Source organism: Euphorbia lathyris, chromosome 9, assembly GCF_963576675.1.
Source record: "Euphorbia lathyris chromosome 9, ddEupLath1.1, whole genome shotgun sequence".
NCBI lineage: Eukaryota > Viridiplantae > Streptophyta > Magnoliopsida > Malpighiales > Euphorbiaceae > Euphorbia > Euphorbia lathyris.
Window position 1 is genome coordinate 13,886,343 of NC_088918.1, and position 18,035 is coordinate 13,904,377.

The window sequence follows — 18,035 nt, forward strand, 5'->3', positions numbered from 1 at the left end:
GGATATCACGCTTCACCGCGTGGTCGGACGTGATATACACACGCCTCACCGCGTGGTCGGACGTGATAGCCCCACGTCCGATCTTGCGGTGAAGCGTGGGGCTATCACGTCCGACCACGTGGTGAGGCGTGTGTATATCACGTCCGACCACGCGGTGAGGCGTGATATCCACACGTCCGCGTGTCGGATTGGCAAAAAAATTAGAAATTCCCCTTCCAAATTCCATAAAAGGGCATTTTCATCCTTTCACAGGACTAGAGGTGGGAAAATGGGGCTGGGTTTAACAACACCCTTCTTTTTTCTTTTTCTAAGTATTAAGGGAGCATTTGGTTCATCAGTGGTAAGGAAAAATGAATCAAGAAATGAAAACTAAAGGAAATGAATAACCATTATTTCCCCTATGTGTTTGTGTTTGGATATGTTTAGGAAAGAGAATGGGGTAAAGAGAATCCAATTCCCTAGAAAGCATGAGGTAATGGCTTAACCTAAAGTGGGGTAATGGCTTAATCTAAAATGGGTAAAGAGAATGAATGAAACTCTCTCCTAAAGACCCCAAACCAAACGCTCCTTAAAATAATTTTGGAGATAAAACTCAACCCAACTCCAACACCTTAAACCCTAAACATTAGACAAAATACAAAACTAAAAAAACAAAAAGCAATATCTCAAACATATATTATATTCCATCATAATTCCAAAAATATTATTTACATCAATACCATTTCTTCACCTAAATATTGGGGAAAAAAAACCTACAAATGCCCATTACCATAAACAAACAATTGGCATTTTCCTCCCTTTTCCCTTCTTTTCACTAATCCCTAAACCCACTTAAAATCAAAAAACTAATCTAAAAAACACTAAAAAAGGTATAATATTTATTTTCTTCATCATTCTATTTTTTTTTTTAATTTCTTCTTCTCTTATGCAAAAACAAAAACAGAGCCAGAAGACATAGCCATTAAAGAAAAAGCAGCTTGTTCTTCCTCACCAAGCAGAAGCTTCTTCCTCCTTTGAGGTCTCTCCTTCTTCACCATTGATGATCTCTGAAACACGATTTTCAATTTCGTCTTCAATTCCTCATTCTCACTACCGGAATTTTCCACCTTCCCGCCGTCATCTCCGCCACCTCCGGAGGCAGGTATTCTTTCCTTTTTCTTCTCCGAACCCAAAATAGCTCTTCTGTTCTTCCTATATCTAATCCCACAAGCATTGCAGAGAGACTGAAAAAAAGAAAAAATAAACCCCAAACACAAAAATTACCAACTGGGTATTGATTAAGAATCAAATGGGTGTTATAAACAAGCATCGATTCAAAATTTAACACAGAAAATAAAAAACCCCCAAATTGAATGTATTCGGAATTAAAAAAAAGGGATACCTTTGGACCGGCCGGACCACCTCGCCACAAGGGGGTTTTTGTAGTCTTGCAATCGGAACAGCATTTTTTGATCTCCTCATCGGCATTAATGGATTTCTGGATGAAAAACAGAGGTGAACTCAAATCAGCAAATATGAAAAACTCGAATCAGTAAAATTAAATCGTTGAAAACTCACCGTATCTTTCAGACCCATTGGATCATAAACCATAATAATCTTCTTCTTTGCGTGATTAGAGAGAGATGGAGAGGACGAGGGTTTGTGTTGAAATCATTTCGTGAACGGAAAGAGGTTTTTGAGAGAGAAAATGCAGAGAAACCGACAGAGAAAAATGGTGTCTCGGAGGGGGAGAGAGTGTGAGAGAGAGAGATGAACATAAACCCTATCTTTTTTCCGGGGTTTTAGATGAGGGGAAGTTACTAAATTGCCCTCGTGATGAGGTGTACACACGCCAACTTTTGGAGAGGAGCGGTGTACGTGGCAACATGCGCCGTCACTTCTTCTCTTGGGTTAAAACTACGCGCTTTGGATGACGAATGAAGTCTACTCGCCATTTTTTTTCCCCTATGAATGCTTTTTGTTTGTTTTTGGAGAAATTTTTTGCTCAAATGTTAAGCACAACTCATTAGAAAATAAACGAGTTCGAACTGAATTTTGAGGCCAAAATCTTTTTGAACTTTGTTCATTAAGAAAATTATTTAAACATAAATTATTTGTAACTAAATCGTTAATTATATTTATGAAGTTTACTTGCCAAATAACTTTTTAATTGTGTACATAAACAATCTCACTAGCAAAGTTCGTCTATTTCTCATTTATTATGTTTGTGAACGAACTCATCTAATTGCAAATGAAATAATATTAAGTTTGGATATTTGTGAACTAACACAAAACTATATAGTTTTCTACAAAACTATAATTTGTTCATAAATATTCTAATCGAATTTGTTCGTGAGCTTTCGAGCCGAGTTTGAACATGCTAAAACTCGGCTCATTTACGAACCGAGTCAATAAATCGTGCTCACGAGCGGCTCGTTTATAAATCGAGCCGTGTCGAACCGAGCTTTTATCAAGCCGACCACCGAGCTACTCATAAATGGCTCGGCTCATTTACAACCCTAGCTGGAGAGAGATTAACTCTACAAAATTTTAAATTATGTACTTCTATACAAATGTAGCAAAACTTTTCGATTACACGATACCAAATCGATATTTAATTTTAGTATTTGAGTATAGTTTAAAGGTAATGTGACATTTTTTAATTTCATGAAAGTTTTTGAATTCGGTTAGGAGCATACCAATTCAAAACTGACATGAAACGATACGAATATTTAAAATTATAATATTTTTTTGTTTGTTTATATATCACCTTAATTAAGAAAATTACATTTATTACCTACAAACATGACTCGAACATCATATTTTTACAAACCATTCTTAATAAAGGCAATAAAATTACATGTGACTTATAAATACATTACACGAGCCCAACGTGAGATTAGCAGAATTTTAGATGGTGTAATGTTAATATATTAATCCAAAAATAACATGAAATATTAAAAAATATTACCATATCTTTCTATATTTTTAAAAGTCATAATTAAAATATGCAAATAATAAAATTATCTGTAATCCTAAAACATGACTTGAAATTGACACTAACCCGATTGGGTTAATATGATTTTGACAAGAAAGTTTTTGAGTTTGGTTAGAGTTTACTCATTTCACACTAACCTGATAATTGACACTACATGAATCTGGTAATTGTCAGCTCTAATTCTATCGAATAAAAATTTAAACGGAGTATGCCGTTATTTAACTGTCGTATCAAACTTTCCAACCGTCAATTATGTGTAAAATGTTTCTTCTAACACAGTTACTAACAACATGCTAACATGTTAACAACTAAATCTATCACATGTAAGTTAATCACAAAAATTATCTAAAAGAATTACTATGCTATTAGCACAATTATAAACAACATGTCTAAAATGTATAAATCATTTCATTTTATATGTAAATTTATTTGAAATATCCGATGCGGTAATTAATAAGATGATTTATCATTTCGAATCTATAATTATCAATACTTTTCTAAAAACACTTTATGAAAAAAACTAAAAAACTAAAAACTAAAATTATTTTCTAAAAAAAACATTCTGAAAATTATTAAAAGTTATAGTTAATGATAGATTTACCCACTCTTAGGTGCTGTTTGGTTCGCGGAATAGAATGGAATGAAATAGAAAGGTTATTCCAAAGGAATAGAATAGCAAAGAATGGAATAGAAATTCTTAGGAATTACTATTCCTATGTTTGGTTGATGGAATAAGGTAGAATGGAATAGATAATTTTTTTATTAAAAAGACAATATTATCCTCAAATGTAATTTCTTATTTATTTTAAAATTTTAATTTTTTACTATAAATTGTTCAAATATTTAATATATATTATTTTAAAAAATATATAAAAAATAGAAAAATGGGAAACACGAAAGACGAAAGACGAAAAAAACACGAAAAATACATTAAAAAAGAAAAAACAATAAGAACATGAAAACGGAAAAATTGTAAAAACACGAAAAAAGAGAGATAAAAAAACAAAATGTAAAAGCGCAAAAAAAAAACATTAAAAACACAAAAACAAAAGAAAAAAATGAGATAAAAGTGGAAAAGGGTGAAAATGCGAAAACATATAAACGTGTTAACACAAAAAACACACACACGCAAAATATGAAAAAACACAAAAAAAATGTGCAAACCGTAAAAAACACAAAAACATGAAAAAAGTGAAAAACACGAAAATGTGAAAAAAAAAATGAAAAACGTGAAAAAATCGAAAAACACGAAAACATGAAAAAGTGTTAAAAACACGAAAAATGCGTTTGTAACGTTTTTTATGTTTTCCGTGTTTCCCAAGTTTTCTTGTTTTTTCCGTTTGTTCACGTTTTCGTATTTTTCACGTTTTGTCGTGTTATTGTGTTTTATTTTGCATTTTTTCGATTTTTCACGTTTTAGTTTTTCGGTTTTTCCCCTTTTTGTTTTTTTCGCGTTTTTGTATTTTTCGTATTTTGTTACTTTTTCGTGTTATTCACGTTTTTTCATGTTTTCGTATTTTTTCATATTTTTTTGTTTTTAACGTTTTCGTGTTTTGTTTGCGTTTTTCGCATTTTCATGTTTTTCACATATTGTCACGTTTTCGTGTTTTGTTTGCGTTTTTCGCATTTTCATGTTTTTCACATATTGTCACGTTTTTTTGTTTTAGCATTTTTCGTATTTTTTCGCATTTTCATGTTTTTATTTTTCACGTTTTTTAATATTTCGTGTTGTCACTTTTTCGCGCTATTCCTATTTTGTGTTTTTCGTGTGTTTGCTTTTTTTTTGCGTCTTCGTGTTTTTCGCATTTGTTCACGTTTTCATGTTTTTCGCGTTTTTTTTTTTTTTTTGCATATTCTCGTGTTTGTAACATTTTCACATTTTTCGTGTTTCATATTTTTTGTATTTTTACATTTTTTAACGTTTTCGTCATTTTTTCATTTTTCACGTTTTATATGATATAAATTATGGATTGACAAAAATTTATAAGATTTGGGAAAGTGATTAGAGAGAAGATTGAGGATTTAATGGAGGATAATTTTGTAAATTACAAAAATATAATATTAGGAATAGGCTATTCCTAACCTAAATTGAAGAATAGATATTCCATGAAATCAAGGAATAGGGATTCCATGGAATAGCTATTCCATAAAAAAAATCAACCAAAGGTGGGAATAGCTATTCTTTAGGAATAGGCTATTCTATTCCCTCTCTATTCCGCGAACCAAACGAGCCCTTAAAATCATGGTAAACTACAGTATATGAAATATTTTAGAGGTTATATTAGTTTTAATTAGCATTAACATGAATTAATTTAGTAAAATTCATTCATTATTAAGTACATTAACTACTGAATTAATTGATGGAACAAACACTCCAATAGTGTGTCTATAAGTCATTTTTTATTCATTCGAAACAATAGATAGTGCATTTGAAAATTTTCCTCCGTGCTAAATTTTGTTTAGCTCCCAAAATTTTTACTTTGATTTGTTCGTTTTATTTCTTCGTGTTCTGGTGATAATTCGGCATATATGATTAGAGTCTAACTCGCACTTTTTTTTATATTAAGAGACGATTGTCGATTACGAAAAAATCTATTTTAAGAAAATTGATCACATCAGGTTTTAGAATCTTCTTCTCCCTTTCATTTGAAGGTTTATTATATTCCATTTATTTTAATTTTATTATTATGTTTTCCAATTTAAGAAAATTATTATTGTGTTTTTCAATTGATAGTGAATTTAAAGATACTCTTTTAAAAATTAGATTATATTAAAAGTCTAACCTAAAAAATATTTTCTAAAAGTGATACATCAGCATGTAAAACATTTTAGTAGTTACACATGTATTAATTGATATTAAGGTGAGTAAAATTAATTCTTTAAGTGTTCTAAAGCGTGTAAGTGCTCTGTATCCCGCACCACCCAACCCGCTCTACAAAGTTTCACAAGGTACATGTACTCAGCAAGGCCAAATGTATGATTGGTGCTCATTCATTAAAGACCAAATATAGACAGGTGAAGAAATCCGTTTCCAGACCGTCAATACGATAACGCTTGGCAAACTCAACTAAACCCATATATGATTTTTTTTTTCCAATTTAAACTTGCTGAATACATTTGAGAATAAACTTGAGCAACCTGCGTATTCTTGAAGAAAAAAACATTTCAACAATCTTCCTATAATAATAATTTTTGGCTCATTCAAAACAGATGTACAGTTCATTTGAAAATTACCCTTGTCCTAAATTTTGTTCACTATCGAAAACCTATGTCCTATTTCTTGATTTTCTGGTAATAATTCTACACACGATTAGAGTTTGATTTGCATTCTGTTGTATCTTGGGAGACATCTTTCAGTTGCGACAAAATCTGTCTTAGAAAAACTGATCTCACTAGTCCTCAAATCTTCTTTTTCCGTTCATCCAATTCATACGAAAGTTACTTTTTTTAATTAGATTATAAAAATTATCATGACAATATTACACGCATAATTAAAATATTAAAATTAGATATTAATAATTATGTTATATAAAAAAAATTATTATGCTTAAATGTATTATTCATATATGTTAAATATAAAATTAAAAAAAATACTTAGTTCGAATAATTAAAAAATTAAAATTGATTAATTAAAACTAAAATAAATTTGAAGTATTATATATATTGTGTAAAAATAACAGCAATTACCAAATCAAATTGTTTAATAGGATTGTTGCTTCATGTTAAGTTTTTTTAATGAATTGTTTCGAGGTACAAAAAGCGGAGCCTTTGGTTTTCTTTATTCTCTCAATGGAGTTAATATAATAGAATCCCCAACGAAGGGTGTTTGATGGATGGTCTCTCGACAAATGTTTTGATAGAAAAATAAGAATTGCTTACTCTTTTTTTTTTTTAGCAATATTAACAACACCCTTTGACACTCCCTATCTCATCTTTTTAATAAAAAAATATACAATATGATGGCTTGACTGTCACTAGAGCCCCTTAGTTCTTCTTCTCAACTACTAGTTTTAGTAAGTTGCCTATACTACTCATTTCTCTTCTTTTTCTTTATTTTCCTTATTATAGCTTTCTAATAAGGTCTACTTATACGAGCTCATTTATGTTTCAGCTTTTAGCTTCGGATTTATTTTATTTTTTGTTGATTTGAAGTTTATACATCTCATCGGACTTCTTTTCCCGTCACAACCGTTAGCTATAGTTCTTTCTTTTATTTTTATTTTTTATCTTAGCAAAAGCGAAAAAAGATCATCTTATCCGTAGATCTATAGATCTGCGTAATTGAAAAAAAAAAGGATAGATTCGAGAAAAAGCCTAAATGATAGAGTCTGGTTTTAGAGTGAGAAAAGTGTTATGTTAGACTCATAAAAGAAAAAGGCTAGCTTACGGGATAGCTTTCTCTAGCTTACTTTAGCTTCCCCTCCCCCCGTCCATGGAAAAGAATTCCTTTCTTCTTCAGCCAACAAAGCTTGTTCTTATTCCTTCCCCGAGCAAACCTTCTCTGAGCCAACAGCCCGATCCATCTTAGTTCGATTAGGAAGTCCAGGCACAACGAGAACGAAGTCATGCGAACTCAGAAGGAGCAGCAACATTTATTCCGTTTCCGACCGGCCTATATAGCTTTCTCATCACAGTAACCTGCTCTTTTCAAAATCCTTAGCTCCCTGCTATCTAGTTGTTTTAGCTGTCAGCTATCTAGTTTCCAGTCCTAAAAGACCAGCTAAGCATCATTAGGGTTCCCTAAATGGATGTTTCCTCCTATCTATGCAATTCTCTGTCTTCGGTCCCAATAGCTTCATTCAGAAACGAACAACCACTAAATTGCTTGTTAAATGGAGGAGCGGAAGGGGCCAAGTCAACAACCAAGGGACTACAACAATTTTCCAACAAGATTCAAATTAGTAGAAGAATATGATTTTTTTTAGTGTTTTGTATTTATACCTTTTATGGTTCTTATAGCTCTTTAGTCTTTTGTATTTCTTTTGTGGATCTTATACTGACTATAGTTTGTATAAGTTGGAGATTTTATTCGTCATGTATCCATTCTCTTTAATCTAATGGAATAAAATTTAACAAAAGTTTATGGATTAGAAAAAAAAATATTACATTTTAATATAATACGTAAGCTTTTAGAACTTTTAATGGGTAAATTATATTTATGATCACTCAATTTAATACTTAACATTATAGTGATCTTCAACTTGAACTTTTCCGTTTCTGAGATCATCAATGGTCATTGAAACCATTTACTTCGAGTCATAATATCGATAGCAATAATCCATCAGCTATATCTTCATTGTTGGTCCGATGATTTACGATATATGAACTTTTGACAAATGGTATGTATAAATTATATACCAACCAAAAACAGACCAAGAATTTCCAGATCTTCCAGTGATATCTCAATTTGTAGAAGGAAAAAAAGACACTACACGACGACACCCGATGTTTTCCATAAATAAAAAATATATAGTATGTTTCCATATTTCCTAGTAAGTACAAGCAAACCACCATAGGTCGGATTTTGGGAGTGCCAAAATCGACAGAGAGACAGACTTAGGACAACAGATAAAAATATTCAATCAAATTTCGACTCTTTTTTTTATGTATGTGTTCTGTGAGACCCCAACCTCCAAGAACTACCAACTCCGGACGACAAATGAACTATGATCATGGGTGGTTTCTAAGATTTTAGTAGTCAAAACACCCGATGAACGATCCCCATCCATTTGTCTCTCCACACTGTATTAATTCTCGCCCTAGCGACACAACGCGGACCAGGCCAGTACCCTCCCGACCACACCTTTGACTGACTGGACTTGTAGACCCAAACATGACAACGAGATACCTGACCTCAAGATGACAACTGTCCCGCCAAATTTCGATAGGCTTCCGTACAGAACCAGCAAGAGAACTCCTGAAGGTTATAAATCACAATGTAAACAGTAAATTAGCCATTTTCAAAGTTGGAGAGGTCATTAGACTTAAGGTGATGATGATTCCTTACAGATGGCAAGGATTGGAGGAAAAATTGGTACATACATTTAGCTGAAATTGAATCCACCGGATGGAACAGATGGCATCTCGTTGCCCCCAAATTGGAAACCAGACTGGGAAGCATCTCCTGGAGGCATTGTCTCATCCTCCTCCAACCAATATGCCTCGAGAATCTTCACAGCCTTCTCATAAATCTCTGTATTGTCGTGAGACTGTAGATTCTCAATTTTTTCCAACCCCTCAGCATCATCAATCATTTGTGCATAAATATTAACGCCGTTGTTTGCACCCAAGTTCTTGTCCGATTCTCCTACCTTCAAAATGTTCTCAAGACCTTCTAAACAGACTGTTACAATCCTTGGATCAGGGCAGGTTAGAAGGTCGCATAAGGGCTTGATGCATCCTTGGCTAACGAGGTACCTATTAGCTCCAAGTACAGTATATTAGCAGCTTCATATGATATTGATAAATTAAATTGGGTAATATATTTCTCAAACACTAAGAACAAATAAAATTTGCTTTCCATACTTGATTTGCTCATGTGTACCACCAGATGTAGCATTTGATAGAGCCCAAGCAGCTTCTTTCTTAATGTCAAATTCGGCATTTTGAAGCAAATGAACCAGCGGACCAATAATATTAGCCTCTACTACAGCCTGTATGGTTTTGTAAATATATCAAGTTGATAACAAGTCGAGAACAATGCAATCTATAATATCAGAACAACATACAGGCACAGAATTACCTGGATCTGTTCTTTGTTACCAGCAGTAATATTAGAGATTGTCCAACACGCTTCCTTCTTGATGCTTTTTTTATAATTATTCGTCAACAAATTCAGTAAGCAGGGCAGCGCTTGATGATTGATGATACACTAGAAGACAGCATATCATATTAGTGTACATAAACGAAAAGTAAAACTAATTCAGATGGCAAAATGCAAAACAAGCGAACTCTTATAATTAATGTCAGGGGTCGTTTTGATGGCAAGAGAAGGAAATTTGCATCCTATGTTTCTATTTAAATAATTAAAGAAATACAAAGCGAAAACAAATAATCAAGCTCCTACCAAATTAGACTATACTCTACAAACCAATTTTTTTATTATTATTAGACCAACTAACCAATTATATAAAGGCTAAGAAATAGTGCAATATATTTATATGGTGAGAAGTACCTGGGTCTGCATATCATCTCCAGTAACAATATTCCCAACAGTGCGAAGTGCAGGGATAAGAACTGAAGGAGATGGATGACTGACGAATCATTAAAAGAAGTCAGTCTTCACCCACACAACATAAAATAAATATCATAAACTTAACAGCCAAACAAATAAAATAAAAGAATCGGACACTCACAGCAGAAGTTCAACAAGCCGAGGGCATACACCTGCTTCAATAACAGCTTGAATTTTGTCATTGGTCCCATCAGAAAGATATGAGAGTGCCCAACACGCATCAGTTAACACTTCTTCATCATTAGAATGAATTAGGCGAGCAAGTGCTGGAAGAGCAGGCTTAACCTGATCACAAAAATGCAACGAGCACAGAAAGATATTAGGCAAGCGACTGAGTCACATACAATAAACATAAGAATTTGAAGGAACCAATGCTTATCACATACAATAAACATAAGAATTTTGAACAAACAAATGGTTACTCCATAACTTCTAATCACTGTAATCAAACTCGCACGAGACACGAGTCAGCTAGATTTCAAGTCATATATATAGAGTATCAAAATGGATTAAGACTCGGTACTGAATCAGTGTGTCTGCCGAGCTTGGAAAAGGGTGAAAAAGGGGGGGACTTAGGACTCCTGAGGCTTTCCCAGTGCTCAAGCATCACAACAGCCTCACTGTTTTGGTAACAGTAGAGAAGAGAGAAGTGGAATGTTTAGATATGGGGGCATGAAGAAAGAAAATACTGAATGAAACAAAAGACCAGTTCTGTTTAGAAGGGAGGAAAGGGAAAGCGGGGTAGATATGAAGTGGCGGGATAAAGGGGAATAAATTACAGAGAAATGGTTCAGAAAGGACATGGAATTGAAGTGGGGCAGAAGAAATGGTGGGGATAGAGGGGACTTAATTGTATTCTATTCTCATGTTTCTAGTTCCATTATGGGAGAAATTAGAGATTTAACTTTTTCTATTACTGTACCATAAAAAAAAAGGCGGCCCGGTCGCACTACGCGTCCCCGCTGAGCGAGGGTCCGGGGAGGGGTCCCACCACAAGGGTGTACTGGGGGCAAGCCTTCCCCTGCCAATTTATTTGGCAAGAGGCCGCTCCTAAGACTCGAACCCGTGACCTCTTGGTCACACGACAACAACGTTTACTGTTGCGCCAAGGCTCGCCCTCTTGAGTTTTAGTGTACCATAAACCAATTTTTAATTGAGTTTTAGTATTTTAATAGTTTTATTAATCATAATAAGTTATTTATGTAATACGAAATTGTTCATGATATAGATTTGATTCACAAGTCACGATTCACAAAATACGGATTTTGATTCCAGAGTCGAATCTCCATTTGAGAACTATGCTTCTAATCATTTATCAATTAATGGCCATGAGCATTACCGGCTGAATATAGAAAATTCAAAAGAAACTATTTTCTAAAAAGAAACCTGGTCAAAAGGTGGCTGTGGCTTGCCACGGCAGAAGTTTGATAGTGTCCATGTTGCATTCCTTAGCATTGAGAGTTTAGCATGCTCATTCAATTGTGCAAGTAAAGGGAGCAGAGCTCCATTCCCAAGGACAAGATCACGACATTTAGGAGAATCCCCAGCAACATTTCCCAACGCCCACACAGCCTGAATACATAAAAGATACACAACAGTAAGTCATCAAAGTTGGAGAAGCACATAATGGAAAAGGAAACCACATAATGGCACAGTCCAACTATCTTTGATATTCATACCTGTTCACGAACATCATCACTTGGAGAAGCAAGAAGCTTTACAAAAATAGGGACAGCTCCATGGTCAATCACCACCCTAGTATTTTCTGATGTTCCAGAAGCAATGTTTGTGAGAGCCCAAGCAGCTTCAAACTACATGAAAATTTAGATAATTAGATTCTCATACTGTTACCATAATTGATGAACAATAAATGGATAACTAAGGTAATATAGGAGACCTGAAGCTGAGGAAAGTCCTCCCTCATAAGGAACTCAACAAAGCGAGGAACAACACCAGCCTGAATGACCTCTTCAATTGGAGGGCTGCGCTCTGGTGAAGCATGATAATTAGCACAACAGAGATACTACACAAATGAAACAGAACTCACAAGATACATGATTACAGAAAAAATTTACTCACCAATTGAGAGCAACTTCCTAAATTGAGTCGTTGCCTCAAGCTGCAAATTACTATCATCAGACCACACACCAGCGACCATTGATGGTAGATGCTCCAGCTGCACATAAGCCATTTAAAATAAAAATGCATACTAGAAAGAGACACCAAATATATTCCAAACTCTCATAGCCAAAGGACTAAAAGTTTCTCAAACTTGTAGATGCTCCAGCTGCACATAAGCCATTTAAAATAAAAATGCATACTAGAAAGAGACACCAAGTATATTCCAAACTCTCATAGCCAAAGGACTAAAAGTTACTCAAACTTAACAGCAAACGAGTTGATATAATTTATTTGACCTAGAATGTAAATTCTAAAGCCGCAACTGCTTCTGCAATGCTACCAATCCAAATAAAATGGATATAGAAGTAAAGGTAAATTATGCTGTCTCACAAGAAAACCAAAAAACAGTTCCACAGAATTAAAAGGAAGGACCACTTATCATCAAAGGGCAAAGCCCCAACAATCTATAAAGTATAAACTTCCAACAGATAAAAACAGTTACCCAGACAACACACCAACTATCAGTTAATCCCATTTTTTAGGAACTGAAGATTAACATAAAATAGGATACCTACTTCGTCACCCCAAAATGCTCAAATCCATACAGGTGAACAGAATAAATCATATTACTCCCTCCATCTCACGAATTCTGCAAAAATGCATTTACACGCTGAACAAGAAAACATTAAAAACTATTGATATTTACTTAGATACCCTCAATCTATGAAGCACGGACTCTTCCCCGGGGTCGCCGTGGCCGAGTCGGACTCGCCGGACTCGGGGACTCGGCGGGGACACAGCGGGACACGGCCGGAAAATGGGACACGGATGGGGACACGGCTGGGGACACGGCTGGGGTAAAATAAAGTTAAAAATTAGGGTTTTTTTTAAATTTTTTTATAAAATTTAAGGATCAATTATGCAATTTATCAAAAATCCTAAATTATAATCTCATTTGTGATTTAGCATGTTTTTTATATATTTTTATATCTAATATATATATAATTAATTATATAAAATTTGCCGTGTCCCCGCCGCACCCGTGTCTCATATTTTCTAAAAATGCTGTTTGCCGTGTCCGCACCCGTGTCCGCACCCGCGTCCGTGCTTCATAGCCCTCAATTAATGAAGTGTTTTAATGAATAAAGCATTTAATTTATTCTATATTTAGTAATTTTAAACGATAATAAATAGGAGCACATTAGGAAAGTGGGTTATTTGTAGTTAAAAGAGAAGTTATTTTGCATATATTCATAGGACAGAGAGAGTATATCCTTATAAAACCCACAAGGCTTGCAAACCAAAATATCTCTTGTACAAGGGTTTGCTTGGATAGAGGTTAGAGAAGGTTTAATAATGGAAGCGAAGCTAAGGGGAAGGAAAGGGAGGTTGAGTAAAATGCTTAACCTCCATAATCCCACCGAATTGGTGGGACTAAAAATGGAGGTTTTTGGGGGATTTTTAACCTCAAACTAACCTTTAAAAACTTTCCCCTCCTAATAATCTTCCTTCCCAAGCATGGTTACATAACTAACCTTCGAATAACTTTCCTTCCCAAACATGGTTAGATTATTAACCTTCCATTATTTAGTCTTCACCTCCATCCAAGCAGACCATAAGTCAACTGAATGCTCAATGCATCTTTGAGAACTCCTACTAATGCATTACACCGCATTAGGCCAACAAAAATATCAACAATTTAGCAGTGTCAAAGAAGTCATTCTGAAAATCACAAACATATAGATACAAGCAATACTGTAATAAAAACTACTCATCCACATCTTAAGCCCCAAAAATTAAGAAAAAATAATGACAAGTTGATTATGTGTCAACTCTGAACCCTGCTAGGAAAAACGAAAGCACAGTACTTAACCAATGGGTTTTCGGAAAATAATGCACAAAAGGTACTTCAACGAGACACTAAGGTCCCAAATCATTCATTGATAATCCCTCTAAACAAAAACCATTACACAAGCCAATAGTACCCAATTTGCTCGGTCATCACTAACGAAAAAATTAAGCCAAAAATCCTCAAAATGCAAAACCCATTCAATAATTAGACCGATGTAACAAAATTAATAAAACCAAAACACATTAGAGCTAATATCAATAAAACCCTAAGTCGAACTAAATTCCCAATAACGCAACAATCAAAGTCCCCATTACTGGATTCATCCGAAAAGGTAATTCGTACAATCAATTGAATTGACAAAACTGACCTTCTTCTCAACAGCCGATGAGTGAAGAGAAGCTGGCATAGGCTGAGTCTGGAGTCCCTCTCGTCGTTTCTTCTGGAGACTCTCCTCACGACGATTCTTCCGGATCTCCACCATGTTATCCTCTCGTCTACGGCGACCTTCCTCAGCATCCACGGCCACCTTGTACCTGTTCCTCCGGACCTCGGTCCTAGCGCTTGGCCTCAACGACATCTTTACTTTGTGTAATCAACGAAACGATTGATTGATCAACGATCTCACAGGATTGATTTCTAGAGGAAGAGAAATCGAACAAGTAGGGAGGGTTTTGGTTGCAGATGAAAATGGGGGAAAGTGAGGGTTTTTTATTTGAAACCAGAGAAGAGAAAAATGCAAAGAGAGAGGGTTAACTTAACATATATAGGATACATTAAAACGAGTTAGGGTTATTCAGGGAAAATAGGCATGGATCAAGCTTTTATTACTGGATTTGCCATTGGGTTTGAATTTTGAAGATGGGGAAAGAAAGCGACTTTTTAAATTGTGGGGACTCTCCGGCGGTTTTATCGCTGTTTCTACGGTGCCGTTTTATATATGTATATAAAAACCGAATTATCCTACCGACTCGATTTGATTCGATTTTTTTTTTCAGTTAAAACTGAGTCTGGTGTCAGATACTACATTTTAGTATTTTTTTTTATTAAACCTTTCAAATTGCTGGTGTGTTATTTAAAAAAATTTCATTTTGCATAATATTTGCTTTTTAGAGTATGTAAATTGATATTTAGATACCTATTTTTGATTGGATTGGAGGTTTCTTGGCGAACTTAGGTATTTGTTCGGCTTTCTTAGCGGAACTCTGGGAGTTATTTTTTTGGACTCACGCTAGCGTGGAATAAGGGTCATCGGAAGGTTCACATGGAGTTAGATTCAGCATCGGTTCTACTGTTTATGAATCTAACAACGACTGTCCATCTCAAGATTCATGATGAAAACATGATGATGAAGATGAAAGAAGAAAAACTGAGTTTATTTATTGAAACAGTAATTACAATACGGTTGATGGTGGCATTTATACAAATAGTTACATAGCTTTGACAGCTCGATTTCTACAACTTCTAGATCTAACAGAATTGTAGAATTCCCGCCAAGCTAAGTAAGTTTGTCGACTGAAGATGTTGACAGTTGTAGCCTCTAGAAGCTTTAGTTTGCTGTATTAGCTTTCTTCAACAGTCCATCATCCTCAGCGTGACTAATTTACAAATGTCAAGAACTTCGGGTCAGACCTTGGGATATCAGGTTTTCCCACATTTTTAGGAAAGAAAACCAAGCAGCTGACTGGGTGGTGAATTTCGCAGGTACTCTTCCTTTGGGTCATCACGAGTGTGGTGCGCCTCCTAGAGGCCTACAAGATATCTTCTTTGCCGATCGTTGTGGACACTCGTCGTTAAAGATAGCTATTAGTTAATTTTTGTTGTTTTGTTTCTAGGCTTTTTAGCCTTCCTATTCCAACAAAAAAAAAAGATAACTATTCTGAATGAAAAAACTAATTATTATTTTTTTTGTTACTGTAACGACCCGGTCCGGAGTGGGTGGCGCCGAGGTAAGAAGGCCTGAGCAAGGAGCGGCCCTAAGGGATGGCGATGGGGGCAGGAATGAACTGAATCCCACATCGGAAATGGAGAGGGAGTGATTAGGGCTTATTAGTAAGATGTGAATCCAATACATGCAGACGCGTTTTAAAGCCGTGAGGCCCAATGTGTTGGAATTGGGCCAAAGCGGATAATATATACATGGTATTGGACCAGAGTGTTACAATTGGTATCAGAGCCTCTAGGACCAAACAGTCGAGGGTTCGAGTCCTGGCAACCTCATCAATGTGTTGGAATTGGGCCAGAGCGGACAATATCTACATGGTATTGGATCAGGGTGTTACAATTGGTATCAGAGCTGACTCTCCACGTACGATGTGTGGTTCGAGGACGAACCAGGCGGAAGCTGGTGGGCCTATAACGACCCGGTCCGGAGTGGGTGGCGCCGAGGTAAGAAGGCCTGAGCAAGGAGCGGCCCTAAGGGATGGCGATGGGGGCAGGCATGAACTGAATCCCACATCGGAAATGGATAGGGAGTGATTGGGGCTTATTAGTAACATGTGAATCCAATACATGCAGACGCGTTTTAAAGCCGTGAGGCCCAATGTGTTGGAATTGTGCCAAAGCGGACAATATCTACATGGTATTGGACCAGAGTGTTACAATTGGTATCAAAGCCTCTAGGACCAAACAGTCGAGGGTTCGAGTCCTGGCAACCTCATCAATGTGTTGGAATTGGGCCAGAGCGGACAATATCTACATGGTATTGGATCAGGGTGTTACAGTTACAAGGGAAGCGTTAAAAGCCACAAACGAACAGAGCAAAAAAAAATAAACTAAATTGTAGGCCGCTTAAGGTTGCCCACTCCTCTTTCGTCAGCGATAAGGATGTCATGGAGGCCTGCAGGATGCTCATCACATTCGTGATGACCTAAAGGAAAAGATCATGTGAAGTTCGCCAACCAACCAGCTGCTCGGTTACCCTCTCCCAGGGTGTGAACAACTGTGACGTCCCATCGTTGCTTTAACATTTTACGACATTCCTCGATCAGCCAGTAATGCCTATAAGTCACTCAATCCGACTTTCGTGCTAGTTTGCTAACAGCTAAGGAGTCAACTAATTAATTTATTAGTGATATAATTTTGAAATTTGATGTATAAATATAACAATTTTTTTCCTATAAATTAATTTCTTATTTATTGATATAGAAACAAAAAATTAAATCAATTCTCACGTGTATTTGATAAAAAAAAGTTAACAAATCGGCTAGTTTTTATTACAAAATGGATTAAATATCACTTATAGTTTATATATTATTCGGTTTGGTATTGACATTAATTATTTTATACTAAAATATCCAACTCGGTTATACATTCGTGCATATCTCTATCTGTTGAGAGGAGAACTTCTATTGGTGTAATACACCTGACCAATTAAAAGAGTAATGAATATTAGTTCATAGGAGGTGATTGGTATTAAGAAATAAATATGTACAAGTGACATTTTTTTATTGGCCATGTGTATTGCACCGGGAGTATAATAAAATTTCTCCTGTTGAGGAAATGATTTGACAATGTTAATAATAAATAAATGAATGAGATGGGGATAATGACAGAATTATTTGTCATTTTGAAAAGAAATAAGGATATTTAGTAATGATTTTTTTAATATCCTAGTAGATATAGGAGGTTTGTGGGAAAACTGAATTATCTTACAGTGATTAGGCCTGATATAGCATATTATATCAGTGTTGTTAGCTAGTTTATGTCTTCTCCTACCATTGATCACTGGACTGCGTTAGAACATATCTTATATTACTTGAAAGGAACTCCTGAATGGGGAATATTTTATACAAACCATGGCCATACACGTATTGAATGTTTCTCTGATGCAAACTGGACAGGAGACAAGGAAA

The 18,035-nt window shown here is 35.2% G+C and overlaps 2 protein-coding genes across 3 annotated transcripts; both read right to left on the reverse strand.

Moving 5' to 3' along the window:
• Positions 1-663: 663 nt before the first annotated feature.
• Positions 664-1,747, reverse strand: LOC136206457 (GATA transcription factor 16-like). Its single transcript, XM_065997511.1, has 3 exons — positions 1,558-1,747; positions 1,382-1,477; positions 664-1,223 (listed from the first exon to the last, which is right to left on the reverse strand). Exons 1-3 carry the CDS (start codon positions 1,588-1,590, stop codon positions 924-926), a joined length of 429 nt encoding a protein of 142 aa, XP_065853583.1. The 5' UTR covers positions 1,591-1,747; the 3' UTR covers positions 664-923.
• Positions 1,748-8,403: 6,656 nt separating this feature from the next.
• LOC136205440 (importin subunit alpha-1a-like) lies at positions 8,404-14,917 on the reverse strand. Of its 2 annotated transcripts, none has more exons than XM_065996027.1 (11): positions 14,552-14,917; positions 12,291-12,387; positions 12,109-12,200; positions 11,891-12,022; positions 11,598-11,783; positions 10,333-10,496; positions 10,152-10,230; positions 9,720-9,848; positions 9,503-9,630; positions 8,985-9,394; positions 8,404-8,894 (listed from the first exon to the last, which is right to left on the reverse strand). In XM_065996027.1, the coding sequence occupies exons 1-10, from the start codon at positions 14,759-14,761 to the stop codon at positions 9,022-9,024; spliced, it is 1,590 nt and encodes a 529-aa protein (XP_065852099.1). In that variant the 5' UTR covers positions 14,762-14,917; the 3' UTR covers positions 8,404-8,894; positions 8,985-9,021. The 2 variants fall into 2 exon arrangements, with proteins under 2 accessions (XP_065852099.1, XP_065852098.1); XM_065996026.1 differs by having other exon boundaries at positions 9,020-9,394; positions 14,552-14,916.
• Positions 14,918-18,035: the final 3,118 nt, after the last annotated feature.

Excerpts from the sequence above, each read along its gene's own strand:
- LOC136205440 (XM_065996027.1), bottom strand. The coding sequence starts at position 14,761 with ATGTCGTTGAGGCCAAGCGCTAGGACCGAGGTCCGGAGGAACAGGTAC. Across the intron at positions 10,497-11,597 it reads CACAGCCACCTTTTGACCAG|GTTAAGCCTGCTCTTCCAGC; the intron begins GTTTCTTTTTAG and ends TTTTGTGATCAG. Across the intron at positions 10,231-10,332 it reads CGGCTTGTTGAACTTCTGCT|TCATCCATCTCCTTCAGTTC; the intron begins GTGAGTGTCCGA and ends ATGATTCGTCAG.
- LOC136206457 (XM_065997511.1), bottom strand. The coding sequence starts at position 1,590 with ATGGTTTATGATCCAATGGGTCTGAAAGATACG. Across the intron at positions 1,478-1,557 it reads CAATGGGTCTGAAAGATACG|AAATCCATTAATGCCGATGA; the intron begins GTGAGTTTTCAA and ends TTTTTCATCCAG. Across the intron at positions 1,224-1,381 it reads GTGGTCCGGCCGGTCCAAAG|TCTCTCTGCAATGCTTGTGG; the intron begins GTATCCCTTTTT and ends TCTTTTTTTCAG.